A 14,500-nucleotide genomic window follows, 5' to 3' on the forward strand; every position below is an offset into this window, starting at 1 on the left:
AATTGACCATAACAAGCATATCTAATATCAAACATGTACGCTGTAAACAAGCTATGCACAAGAGTATGGCCGCCATGTTAGGTACAAGTATTCAAGTATTATCTAAACTAAAGCCCGGGATGTGGTCACGGGATACTGGTTACATTGGCATACATGGAGGGGTGGACGTACGGTGAGCAAAACCAAATTTTCTTGCACAGATGGTTACCATATTTTCTTAGCAATGGTGTTCCGCGCGCGCGCGCGCCTTCGGCTATGAAGGTAAACTGATGTCAGATGGTGCAAGACACAACTCGATCAGAATTAGCTGATTAGATTATATTTGAGCAATCTAGGTGCCTCTAAGAAACACTTACATCCATGACCAGGTGCCTCAACAATACTCTTAAAATTCTTTCATTATAAGATCGTCCCTGTGCTCTGCCAGTGAGACAAGAATGTCTCTATGTAAGCCCATGCATTATCTCAGTACACCTGTTCGGTACGCTCCGTTAGACAGGTTGCCAGGCAACCCCAGATATGAGCAGCGTACTCCAGAAGAGGTCGAAGCTTGGTAAGGGCCGACCTCCCATGGCGATTTGCTCTTCTACTTAATGCAAGATAACGCATCCATTTTCCAGCCATGATCGATGCTACCAATTTGCGCGCTCCATTTTAGATCGTTTTGCAGGTGAACACTTCACCTAGAAGAACGTCTTCTAGGTGATAAAAAAACATGTCTTTAGACAGTCTTTATAAATTACAAGGAGCCTAGAAATGCTTCTCAAATGCTTTTGGCTTAATTTGCTCATTGGTGCCCTTGAGTAGATGGCATACAGTCGGAGAGCTATGACCCCGTTATGCACATCAATTTTGTTTAATTCGACAACGGACTGCCGCTCGTCACATTGTTCGTGGCATGGCAGGAATTAGAGACGAATAAAGAAAGTAAAGTTGAAATTAACTTGCCACCAATTTGCCTTTGCAACCAATTTGCAGTTCCTGTCTTTTGCCCCGACTTCTTTACCCCTGGACTGGAACTTAAAACCGGTGAAAAACGTGTCAATATGGGGGCGATAAGTGAGTCATGATGGTTGAACGCTCTCTAACTTAACTCCGGCTCGAGTTCCTCTTCGGAGCCTTGATATACCAAACTGTTTCAATGTTTCATAGCCTGTATGTTGGATACGAGGCCGCACCGAGGATCGCAACATACTGAGAAAGGATGGAGGGCGAGTAGAGTCGAATTGCCGCCATAATTTAAGCGGAACCAATCAGGAAGGAAAGTCCAAAATATGTTGAACACAGCACTGATAATTGTAGTAGTACAGGCACAACTGCTTTAAGAAATCAAAAAAAAAAAAGCTTTCTACTTACCTCAGACAGTGGATAAGAAGGCTAAATTGCAGTAAATTGTTGGAACTAAAGAAAGCATTGACGCAGCCATTAGGCCCACAAATTTAGTGATGATCGAGGACTAAGTAGTTGATGTGCGATATGCTTAGTTCCCATTTTGGATTTAGGTAAAGTTGACAATATTACTAAGGGATAGATATCGGTTAAGTACATTTTTCGCCTCTTCTATTTTTAGGCGGTAAAAATCTTGAACGGAAATTACAACTCCCACGTTTGGCCTCCATTTGCAGACGTCACGACAAAGAAAACAACCCCAGCCACCAGCGTCATGTTGGTCTGGCCGAGAATGAACCAATCACCTCTCGCAACGCTGTTCTGAACCAACCGGTTTGAAAAGCGCACTTCAGTACGCCCATCCCCCATCCCTTGACACATCTGTCCCTTTGAAAGCGGACAAATGCTGAAACAGTGGAAGACTTGTGAAACCACCTTACGGTGTACGAATTCTGAATAGGTGATTTGCAATCAATCTCTCGGGACCGAGGTAAAACTGCTGCAATGGACAAATGCTCGTGTCTTGTCGTTCATATTTCCCGCTGCAATCTGACACAACTGGTGCGTTTGTGCTTCAAAAAAACTCACTTGGGACTTTTGCAGGAAGGTTCTTATAACGAAATCATATCGAGCAAAGCTTGAATTTTAAGGATATGAAATTAAAAACGAAGGTGAAATTTCGAGTCATATGCACTTTAAGCTCAGTTTCGTCCACTGTCATGTCCAGGGTTCGACATCTCCGCTAGCCCGGTAGCCCGAGGCTAGTAAAAATTTTGTCGGGCTAGTAAAAAACGACGTTTAATAGCCCACTGGCTAGTTGAAAAATGGAAATAAACTAGATATAATTAGTTTTAGTTTGAAGTTCACAGTTGATTCAAAAAACAAGAAAGTTTAAAATGTAACGATAATACCAATAATTTTATAAAGAAAACAAATCTATCATCTTCTGGTGTCTCTTTTATCTTGCGTGTAGTTCGTAAACATCGCTAGATCCCAGACTCTGAGCTTAATGGTTAATGTATTCCCCAGTCTTCTCCCTACCAATGTTGTGATGCCTTGCACATCGCCTCGCACGATCGCTTCGCAATTGAACCGATTGTAAAGATGGAGCGATTTTTGGCAAATTACGAGGCGCCACCATGTAAAAAGGGGAAAGCGGCCGAAACTGAAAGTACCAGTAAACAGGAAAGCAGTAAGATTTATGAGAGCACTCAGAGAAAGAGAACTTTTAATCCATCGTGGAAAGCAAGGTTCCCGTGGCTTGTGCACTGGCATTCTACGGTTAGCCTTCGGCGCGTGCACAAGTGAATGTGAAACGAACATTTTGTTAGCTTTTTTCCTTAAATAACACATTATGTTATCACAATGGAAGAAAAAATTCCATTCTTTATCATTTTAAAAGACCTTGCCAATAAGTTTAGAGGATGGTTTGCGTGTTTGGGGTTGAAGTAGACCTCGAGGGAAATTGATCCGGGCTACCAAGTTTTGCTTCGGGCTAGTAAATTCTAGGAATCACTAGCCCGGTGGCTAGTAATGCAGGTAGCCAGTTGTCGAACCCTGCATGTCGGTGATAAAGTGACCTGAAAACCGCATACAGCATGCTCGCTTTTCATATTGAGTACATTAGCATCAGAAGAACATAAAAATAAAACTTCAAACTTCTGCAATATACCATCAGAGATTACCTCAATAGACGGCAGTTTTTCTTCTTGTTTTTCATTCAAAGACAATGTCTGGGAACACTCCACGTTCGCAGCACCTTTCAATGGGTACGACTTCGAACGAGACACTGTGGTTGTGTGTTCCTGTTTCATAATTAGGTGCTCTCTGAGGGGGCTCGCTCTCGCCGAACCCGTCGCAGAACTGTTCGAATTGGAACCAGCTGTCAGAAAAAAGCCAAAAAAAAAGAAAATTTAACAACACGAGGAATCAAAACAACAAATAATTAAATAATACAAAAGATGGGATAAAAAGACACTAGAAAATACCTGGAAACACGGAACATATGCTAAAGAAAACCGTGAGCCAATAAAGGCAAAGTTTGGGTCCAAAGCGAATTCAACGTTGAAAAAAGTACCACGTTGAACGACGTTTCGTCTCCTTGCAAGTTAGATGGCCAAAGAGAATCTGTCGTCTCTTCTCTTGCAGATTAACGTTAGTTTAAAGGGTACTATCCCTTTTGTAAGTTGGATTTCCGAACACCTTCACATTTGCAAGTCGGTTGCCCTATCGTTGCTCTTTTATTCATGGTAACTTGAAACTTACACCATACCGCTAAGTTTAACCCTTTCACGGCCATAAATACAATTGACACTTATGGATTTTACTCTGTCTAACACCAGACGATTTTACTCGTCAATGGAACAGCCCTCGGCAGTGAAAGGGATAAACTGATTGTTTGAAGACAAGAGAGCGAGGCATCCCCTCAACAACAATAAGAAAATATTGCGCACACAAGAACGAAGGTCGAGCAGAGAAACTTACCACTGATGTTGTCTGACATGGTACGCGTAACTTTCTTTTTTCGTCGGAGACTGTTTCGTAGCTGTGAGTTAAAACAACATCGGTGTCAGAATGACTGAGAACATGGAATGTCTTTCACAATCAGCTTCGCGGAGATCTCTCGGAGTTTTGGGTCGTCTTTGAAAAACGATGGGGAAAAGCTCTTGTGTCTCACAAATGTATATTTATGTTTCCTTAGTCCTAAAGTACTGCAATGCCATGGCGATAAATGCTTTTGTTCCTGCTTGCTTTTGTTCAATGGAGAACACAAAATTCAAGTTTTACTATTGCACGACAGGACAAATTAGCATATTAGAAAAGGATAACTTGTTGCAGCTGTATCAGAAACGAAGACAGGACCTTCAGCGAAAAGTGACCAAGGATGGCTTCAATTGTGTAAGATATTAACGCCCCTTACACTTCTTTGAAAAAGTTGGCAAACCTTTCAAAAATGTTGGTGTCCTGTCAGGCATGCGCCACGGGTGACACTGCTCCTTTAAGTGTCTAGTCTTCTAGCGCTGGAGCACTAACTGGGAACACCGTAAACTGACTCCAATTAACAGAAATCAAACCAATTTTTTGGTTATAGAAGAGAGGGAAAAACCGGAGTACCCAGAGAAAAACCTCTCGGACCAGAGTGACGAACCAACAAACTCAACCCACACATGACGCCGAGTCTGGTAATCGAACCGGGGCCACATTGGTGGCCAGTGCTCTCACCACTACGCCAGTTTGATAACACAAAATTTTCAGTTGTAGGTTACTTTGTCAACAATGTGCAATACCACTGAACAAGATGAAATAATCTCACGATTGTTACCATCACCGGACTGTGAAAACAGGGAAGGTAACTGAAACACTGTGCTAATGGCAGGAGTTTCAATAGCATTTGAAGTTAGCGGTTGGTTTGAGTTAAAGCAACCGAACAAAACACGAAGAGGCCTGAACGGCCCATTTCTCTAAGAGTGACTGGGGGCATGCCACTTTTAAAAGGACGCTGCCAAACGCCACATTTCAAAAGCAAATTTGATGTCTTCATGTTGTCATTGTCAAACTGACAACATCTTTGAAAGAATTTGTCTTTGATGTTTTCAATTTACGGAAAAAAAAAAAAAGTAACGGACCTCTCTAAGTGAAGTAGCCGACGCTTTTCATCGGCTGTCGGTATTTATTGAAACCACTGTAGTCGCCTATCGCAACGAAATATTGAAAACTCCACTCGGAAGCACATTGCAGTTCGAAGATATCAGCTGAGATCTGGCGCACGCGTAGACCAAAGAACTTGAAACCTACCTTGCCCATAATAGTGCCAGCTCCTGCTCCACGCTCAAAGGAAGATGGCGGAACATCTTGCGCCTTTGAAACTCTCACTGCTTCCTGTGCACGCCAGTGAGATAACAATTTAATAACATTATTACAGTTTCCGCGTCTAGCTTTCTAATTAGCTAATTAAATCTCGGTCATCGGCTCATATATACCGCATGACCTAATATGGAAACTGATTATCAAGTGTTGCCAAGATGAAAAACAACATCTGACACGTTCAGAACTTTGATGAATATTTAATAGAACAATTATTCCATTCGCGTTTCTTGGATACGAGACTGGTTATACATCGCATATCCAACGCGCGCTCATGGAATAATTTTTAAATATAACGTATGATCACACCAAGGGGAAAGGTTTATGGCGGGAGGCAGAAGTACCCAAACTTTTCACTGACACTAAAATTCGCGATTTGTCCGGTCACAAAAAAGGTAATCCAAGACTTTCAACTGGAACTTCCGTAAAGAAAAATGTGTGTTTTATTTCAAGATCTTTTTTTCGGTTTATATGGTTTAGTAAATCTGAAAGAATTTTACAAATGGAACACAATAATCCCAATAAAAGTTCGCATTCAGTAGGTTTTGCCCACCATACTTGAACAAAACGGGAACAAACTTTTTCCTCCTGTAAATGGTACACGACCGTCGTTTTAGCTCATTAAATACTGTACGCACATTTGTGTTACTGTTGGAGACGCTTGCCAAGGGAAGTCTGCTAAACTGACGCTCGGAAAAGCGCCCCAAAATTCCACACACAAAAAAATGTTGTGTATTACATATTATATTTTCCTTACCTTAAGAGTCATAATCCAGTCGAATATGCAAACATCCCGAGGAGGAGATAACTGAAAGTCTTTTCCATCCTTACTGAAAAGAAAAGTATTTCAAAGGTTCCATGACAAAGTCAAATGTTGCAAGATTAAAAAATGTTTAAGACCAAAACATGGAGGGGTTCCGTTGCTTCGACTAGAAGGTTGACTCGTCAATCTCCTTTTGCAGTTAAAATAGACTCTTGTTTATGTTTGTACGCTTGTAAAGATTACTTGAAAAGATTAATTCCAGTAAAGAGGGAAGACTACCTGGTAATAACAACGAACACTTCGAGTGATGCTGTTGAAACGTCAATGCACCTGGGAAAAAATTAAAATGGACAAATAAACTGGAGAGAACGCTCAAGGAATCAAGCAGTCTTAAGCCGTGTTCACATTAGGCCTCGATTATGATCGAATTATAGTCGAATTAAATATGAAATGGGTTCACATCAACTAATAGGCCATTTCCGAGTTCATGTCTGCCTCCTCTTCAAAGCGAGTCTAAGTGCGAAGTTTTTGTTGTGAAAATTCGTTTTCATTCATATGTAAAGTAGAACTAATTACCATCACAAAAACTTCGCACTTAGACTCGCTTTGAAGAGGAGGCAGACATGAACTCGGAAATGGCCTATTGCAGTCCCTGATTATAACTGGATTATAATTACTTCAAACAACCTCAAAGGGGTTGTTTGAAGCAATTACAATGCGTAATTGAACAGAATGGCGAGCACGTGGTGGTATGAGCAGACAAAACTTCTAATTGCTTTATGGAGCGAAGGTTTGGATTTGTCTTCTTCTATTCTTGGAAGCTATCCTTGGTTCTCTTCTTGCCTCAAGCACATGATGGTGATGATAATCGTGGCAGCCACGCGATACGGCGCCATTTTGTCTCACACTGCGAGGTTACCCTGCGTATTGTATTTGAATTTTCGCAGACGTGAACAGAACCATAATTGAATAAAATTAAATGGAGTATCATAGCCTGATATATACTTCAGTTGATCATAATCAACGTTGAGTGTGAACACGGCTTTAGTATTCTCTGTTTCGAAGTTGGTTCAAAGTTTCTTGCCTTGTTCTAGCGAGCTGACAAAATGTGATTCGTCCAAAGTATAAAACAAGGACCTTAAGGCGCAAACGAGCAAAACCACATCGTCGTCGTCGTCGTCGTTGTCGTCGTCGTTGTTGTCGTCGTCGTCGTCGTCGTCGTCGTCGTTTTCGTCGTCGTTTTCGTCGTCGTCATCATCATCTTCATCATCATATCATTAATGACGAAGACGTGAAATGGCCAAATTTGACGTTATGTGGATAGCGACAACAAATGAACTCGACGATAATGATTTACATTCGTTGCTGTTGTCATTGTTGCTCAAGATCCCTAATTTGAGGATTGGTATCATATTATGCCGCATTATTGTTGCTGTAATCGTGAAGATGGAAGAACTAAACACATTGAAAAACAGAAACACAACAAACACGCTTTTTTTCCAGAGTGGAGTGTGAAACAATATCATTTAAAAGAAATAATTTTTATCAACTTGACTGAATGATTTGAAATTCCTGTTTGTCTTTTCCCTTTTTATTCCCCTGGGATATGACAGGGACTGTGGTGACCATTTTCAAGTGGTAAGGCTAAAGAAGATTGCCAAGGCAAACAGGATTGGCAGTAACTCCTCCTCCATTTATTGTGCATTATTAATTACCAAGTTATACTGAGGAGAGTGATAGGGCAAGTAGTTTAACCAGGAGACGAAGACTTGGACCTAAATCCAGCCGGTGGATTGATATATTAAAAATCATAGCACAAGAGCAGAACGGCACGAGGCAACAAAATGTTGTTGATACACAGCATTATCATACATTGAGAGATCAATACCCTGAAGGCTTGGAATCTGCTGGAGTCTTGCTGCTTTTGTTATCATAGAGAAGGAGATTAGAATCTTGTGAAACAAACCTTTGAATTAATGTAGAGTAATAGGTTAGAATATCAGGGATGCTTCGGTAAAATCGAATAAAACAAAAATTCTGCATTTTATTTTTAGAATCCAACTGAAGATAATCCAACTGTCCTCGCCAAGCCAAAAATAAAAGCAATAGAATTAGACAGGATTCAAAACTTGCATGTATTTACATAAACTAGACAAGTACATACAAGAAAATTGCTCTTCTTGAATAGACGGCATTTATTAATGAGGTTCTTGTGGCCAGTTCTTACAATAACTATTATGAAAGGTAAGCTATTTCCTAGGTGTGGTCAAAGTGGTACAATTGGACAGGAACAGAATAATGTTGCAAAATGGATATGCCGCAAATGGACAGTGGACGGTAATTTTATGATGTTTCTGCCGAAAGACATGTATTTTCCTTCGGACGTTCAGCGTGAGAATGTTATGCATGCTAGCCATAGCTAACGCATTAGTGTGCGTGGGGTCTCCTGAGGGACCCCAAAAGGTATATAAGCATTTTGTAGCGTGATGGTTTTCATCACGTGCGAAGCTACTAGGCGGTAATTTTGCTTTAGATTTGCTTGTTTTTTTTAATTTTATTTATTAATACAATAAAATAAACAGTTTGGTCGGTTTTTCTTTTTCCTCCCCTTTGTTTCTTTTCTTTTTTAGGCCGTCGATTCCCTTCTCAGACAGACAACTGCTTCCGCTGTGGTAAGCAGGGCCACTGGAGTGCCGACTGTGGACGTTTTTTGGAGCGGACACACACCTGGAAGCTTCAGAGCCTCAACCAAGAGCACCTTTCACAGCTCCTCCGGAAATCAGCAGAGCAGCATGGCAGATTAGCGATGTGAAATGCGCCCATCATGATGATTATCCATTTGAACAAAGGTGGACAGTTCCGCCAGTTTTTGAGTTAGAATCGGATAGGCCAGCTTCTTCAAATTTAAATGTTAAAGGCAGGCTCAAAGTCCACGCTGTCTTTTGGGAGGGAATTCACGTGCCTCCCTTCATTGTTGAGTGTATTCGGGAAGGTTATAAGATACCTTTTTACACTACGCTTTGGAGAGCTTCATTTTCGAGTAGCCGCTCCACTCTCCAGCATGCCGGGTTTGTTTGTCAAGCTATCTTTGAATTATTTTCCAGCAATACGGTTGCCCGGGTTCCTAAATCTCATCTTAAGATATTAGTCCTATCTCGGTTTCGGTTCAGAGTTATGGAAAGAAACGTCTGATACTGGATTTTAGGTATCTTAATAAGCATTTGTTCACGCAGAAGTTCAAATTTGAGGACTGGGGGGAGGTCCTAGATTATTTTGGTAAAGGTTGCTGTTTCACTAAATCTGATCTCAAGAGTGGTTATCATCATATAGATATTTTTCCCGAGCACCAGCCCCACCTTAGTTACAAATGGGTCGTGCCTGGGGGGATCAAGGAATTTTTTTTGTCTACTGTGCTCTCTTTTCAAATTGGCCTTTCTTCGGTTCCGTATATTTTTACTAAGCTCTTTAGACCGTTGGTTAAACACTGGAGCTTTCACGGCATTCACTCGGTTGTTTATCTGGACGATGGTCTGGATGTAGAGCGGAGCGAAGCCTTATGCAACGCTCATTCGAGTATCATTAGATCGGATCTTGCCCCGGCTGGTTTTCTGGCTAATATGGAGAAATGTGCTTGGGACCCTGTCCAACTTATTACATGGTTGCATATTGTTTGGAATGGAGTTCAGGGTGTTGTTAGTATCACCTAGAGCCGGTTTCAAGAGAGCTCATCTCGTGTTGATGGGGTTCTTTCAGACCCCGCGAACCTCTCGGCTAGGGATCTGGCCTCTCTTGTTGGGCTAATTATTTCTATGAGCCTCATCCTGTTGAATTACAGCAACAGCATGTCAAAACATTGTTAAATTCCTCTTGCTGCAGCTCAAGACTTGGATACGTTTTTCCCATTAGACAGATATTTTATTGTCGAGTTTGAATTCTAGAAGAATAACCTTCGTCGTATTAACGCCGCAGCAGATTTTCTTAGGGTTTTCATTTGAATTTTTCTTTCATTGAGAAGAGTTTTTCAGAGTTCGCAGGGTGGCACTTATTTTTGCCGCGTGGCATTACTTTTGCCGGTTGGCATTATTTTTGCCTGGTAGCATTATTTTTGCCGGTTGGCACTTATTTTTGCCCTACCTTCGAGGATCATCTTTTGTATTCGTTCTTTACAAGGTTTTTTGCTGTCGTGGACGTTTTTTCTTTTTTACCCTTTTTCACTGTTTTGTAGTTGTTTTTTCCTTATTTTTACTTTTATTTACTAAAGGCCACTACCTGGGGTGCAGTGCGCGAGATTCAGCGAGAGCGTATGATTCAGCCAGTTGTTATCGTCAAGAGCTAACTCGTCTGTGAAAAAATACCTTTATGTATTTAGAGTCTCAGGCTATTGTTTTTTCTCTTCCATTTGAGGGTCTATTGGGTTCGGAATACCTTTTCTAACTCAATGTTGTTAAAAAATTCCAACGCTGTTCTTTCTTCGCGGTGTTTTTCTGCCTTGAAGTGGGTGCATGAAATTATCCCACACTCTCCCCAAGGTATTCCAGTTGACACCACTATGTCTCGCAATATCGTCGAGTCTAGTAAGCGCATATTTAGTAGACCGATTTAGAAGAAAGAGCCTGTTACTCCTTTTCCGCATTTGCACCTTGTTTCAAATCTTAAGGATTTGCGTTCAACTTTGTTATTCGTATTGGGATTTTATGGTCTTTTCAGGATAAATGAGTTATTATCTTTGCAGAGCTCGGATGTTACAAGCCACAATGACTATGTAGAGGTTTTTGTTAAATTTGGCAAAACAGATCAATATAGGGAAGGCAACAAAGTATGTGACATCCCGGGGGGGGGGGAGGGGGGTGTACTCCCTTATAAGGGTATCGATTTATCAATTTTTGTCTTAAACTGGCTTAAATGTCTTAAACAGGGTATTAAAAATCGGAATTCTGTCTTAAAATGGGTAGGAAAATCAGCGATATTTGTCTTAAACAGGGTCAGGGTATAAGGGGCCGTGCCGCACCTCCCCAACCAGGGATACATCGAGTACCCCCCCCCCCCCCGGGTGACATCTCTAAGAAAGGGAGAATTACTTGTCCTCATGTCCTTACTTGTCGCCTTTTTGCGTTCGCTGGTATTGAGAGAAATTCTTTGGCTTACACATTTTAGGGCCGTTAGGTTTACGCAGAAAAGTAATTCTTACATATTAGTTATTCAAGGACTAGGTAATTAATTAAAGCCATAGGTGTAGTCGCTAAAGGCTTTAGTACTCACAGTCTTAGGGCTGGTGGAGCGACCTTTATAGCTAAGAACCTAGCTAGATCTGATTGTTCGGACAGATTACTACCATTATCGTATGCTTTACAAAGTAGAGAAATAAGTTTTCTTGAGAGTTTTTTTCTGTCGGGTCTGTTTAACAATTAGACCCTTCGCCCACAAGGGCTACGGGTCAATAGCCCATGAGGCGAAGCCGAATTTTCTTGTATTAACCATTTGATTGTAATTCATATCATAAATGACATTAAATTACTACTGGGTAAGTGTTCGCACACTGCCCGCCTTTACATTGTTGTGGAGTGTTCTACCCTTCAGTGTTCTGGAGAAGGAAAATCATTTTCCTTCATACGAACGCAGTGAGGGAGAAGGAAAGTTAAACTTACTGTGGTTTCATGCCATCCAAGAACACATACAACTTACCAGTCCTTGCCAGTTTTATCCTCCCTTAGTTTTGAAAGACCTAAAAACAGAATAAATAAACTGTTATAATGATACAACTAACCATACAGCCACAATTTTCTTTTAAATATATGTAGATTTTCACTAGTGGTCTTTCCTCTGTTGACCATCGAAACAGGATGTCACCCCCTTTCTGGGTGCAACAAAAGAAATCTGAAGACATCCGGCATGACTATTCCGGGGGTGGGGGTAGGCAGTGAGGGGTGAGGGGTAGGGGGTGGGTTTTAGGGGGCAAAAGGTACCATAGCTGAAACAACCCAAACCTTTACAAAAATGCTAACCTTAGGCCTAAACATTATCTAAATCATAGTGTTTAGGCCTAAGATTAGCATTTTTTGTAAAGGTTTGGGTTGTTTCAGCCATGGTACTCTTCACCCCCTACCCCTCACCCCTTATCCCAACCCCCAGAATAGCCATGCTGAAGACATCTGCTAATAAGCTATGCATGGTCGAAAACAGGAAATGTGGACTAGGCATGAATTGAAAGCACATAAGAACTCCAGGGAGTGAGAAAGATTTTACTCTGATTTTATTCATCCTACGGTGATTGAGGGGTCAAAATAGGACCTTAACTCAGTGCTCAATACTGTAAGGGGCAAGCTGCAGTCAAATTCTTGGAGTTTGCAAGTGACAGATACAATGCATGCAGCTTTTGAGAAAACCCCTATCCACATTTCATGCTTGGGCAAGCATCTCTGTAGGTATTTACAACAGCACACCTATTGCTTGCCATTGTAGATACAAACAGATACCCTACCAATGTTTTATTTGGGTTAAAGGGGTATACAGGTGACCTAGGTATTTTGTTTCTACCTGTCTCCCTCATGAATTATTAAAAATTCTGCAAATGATAACTTTTATAAATAGAGGATGAACAGCAAGCTCTGACAGAATGATTCATCATCTCCTGGTCTCTCTTGTTATTATCCCAATTTAGGATAAAAGGGTGGGAAATAAAAAAGGAAGTTGGAGTGAATCTAAGAATGTTACTCTCATTGTTGTCCAAGGGTTTCAATAAAATATTTGAATTTGGTGGGTAGTTTGAGTCCTTGTTAAAATGAATTTTAATCTAAGTAGGATTGAAAGAATCTATCTTTAATTGCTTCAATTTGTGGAAAAAAGTAACCAACTTCTCTGGGTGAAGTAGCCAACACTTTTCATCGGCTGTCAGTGCTTGCTGAAACCACTGGCTTATCATTGTTTACAATGGCTGGTGAGGTATTTCAGTTGAATTACTGCGAGGTGTTTATTGTCCAAACACCCATGCCAGTATGTGGAGAATGAAGACCAAGCACTCATTTACCTCAAATAGCCAACCAGACTGTCTGACTGCAAAATGGGAGAAATTATGTGTTTTGCCATTTTTGTATGTTTTCCTAGGGGTCTTTATTTCTGAGATCTTTGTTTTCCAGATTGACTTTTTCCACACACTGAAATGGTCTGTTACAAAGAGGCAAACTGTGTAACAGGTAGGATTGGTGGGATAGCAAGACAGTGGCACAGAACACAATTTAAACATGTGCCATTGCCACATTTTGGCCTCCAGTAATAGAAACCAACTGATGTCAGGGAACAGCATTATCGGGGCCAGACTATGGGCTCAAGTGTTGTTGCTTGCTGGTGTTCATTTTAGTTTTCCTCTAAAATATCATTCTATTACTAAATTTCCAATCATGGATATTGCATTTCTCACTTTCTTATTGGCTCAGTCAATCTTGGTTATTAGCTCCCACACTGAATGACTTAACGTGGTAAATGATTGCACCAGTTTCTATGTAATGTTTTAACAGTCCTTAGTTCATAGTTTAATTGATGAAATTACACAAAACAATAATATTATTCCATTTCCGCTGGTTATGACTCATGAGCTCGTGGAATAATAATATTGATAATTACTTTGCCATGTACATGTACTTATTCGCACAAAAAAAAATTAAAATAAAATACAACTTGGTCTAGCACTAATTAAGCATTACCACTGTAGCTGTGCAAGGGTTGAATGTTTCCCTCCAAACTAAGCCATTCTCGTCTGGGTGATGAAGCTTTCATGGCCAATAAAATGATGGTAAGCTGTCTTAAATGACAATATCATATCGCGTTAATTTTTCTACAACTTTACATTTGTCTGCCATACGAAGTCATGAATATTCAGAGTGGCTTCCAAGAGTCGCATACTTTTGGACAAAAAACCTCAAACGGAATAAAGTTTTACTGAAATGTCCTTTTGCGGCAAAAATCGTAAGGTTATAATTTTCAAATCAATGTTCCGCGTAAGTGCTGAAGCAGTACGGGTAAGTCTAAAATACTCAAGACTCTTGGAAAAGACATTGTGGCGCATTCTCAAACGGGACCCAAATGCAAATACAAGAGAACTAAGAAAATCAATTAAGTTTTTACCTTTAAAACAAAGACTTTGCGATATTCAGGGCATGAATATAATGATGTGTGACCAAAAGGACAGGATGTATGGAGCAGCATAACTGGCTCAAATGCCGATGGTTAGGTTTCCCGAACTTTAATGTCACGAAGCATTACGTACGTCCGAATCGGTGGGAGGGAGGGCAGGGCTGGGCTAGGGGGTTAGAGTACATAGCTGAAACAACCCAAACCTTACAAAAATGCTAACTTTTGGACCTAAACATTATCTAAAGCATAGTTTTTTAGGCCTAAGGTTAGCATTTTTGTAAAGGTTTGGGTTGTTTCAGCTATGGTACCTTCACACCCTACCCTCCCCCACCGGAATAGTCATGCCTCTCAGACCTC

At 40.8% G+C, this 14,500-nt stretch overlaps 1 protein-coding gene across 2 annotated transcripts in view; it reads right to left on the reverse strand.

The window, feature by feature from the left end:
- LOC138022082 (uncharacterized) overlaps nt 1-14,262 on the reverse strand; it is an 88,828-nt gene extending 74,566 nt beyond the window's left edge. Inside the window, exons 1-9 of one of the 2 annotated variants that reach the window (XM_068869114.1) lie at nt 14,135-14,262; nt 13,714-13,811; nt 11,699-11,738; nt 7,905-7,982; nt 6,296-6,346; nt 6,011-6,083; nt 5,185-5,268; nt 3,874-3,934; nt 3,075-3,271 (exon numbers count right to left, since the gene is read on the reverse strand). In XM_068869114.1, coding sequence (XP_068725215.1) covers nt 3,075-3,271; nt 3,874-3,934; nt 5,185-5,268; nt 6,011-6,083; nt 6,296-6,346; nt 7,905-7,982; nt 11,699-11,738; nt 13,714-13,786 — 657 coding nt within the window. In that variant the 5' untranslated portion in view covers nt 13,787-13,811; nt 14,135-14,262. The remainder of the gene's footprint in view (nt 1-3,074; nt 3,272-3,873; nt 3,935-5,184; nt 5,269-6,010; nt 6,084-6,295; nt 6,347-7,904; nt 7,983-11,698; nt 11,739-13,713; nt 13,812-14,134) is intronic. The other variant, XM_068869105.1, reaches the window with a different exon arrangement.
- Between the last annotated feature and the right edge of the window lie 238 nt (nt 14,263-14,500).

Source organism: Montipora capricornis, chromosome 2, assembly GCF_036669925.1.
Source record: "Montipora capricornis isolate CH-2021 chromosome 2, ASM3666992v2, whole genome shotgun sequence".
Taxonomy (NCBI): domain Eukaryota; kingdom Metazoa; phylum Cnidaria; class Anthozoa; order Scleractinia; family Acroporidae; genus Montipora; species Montipora capricornis.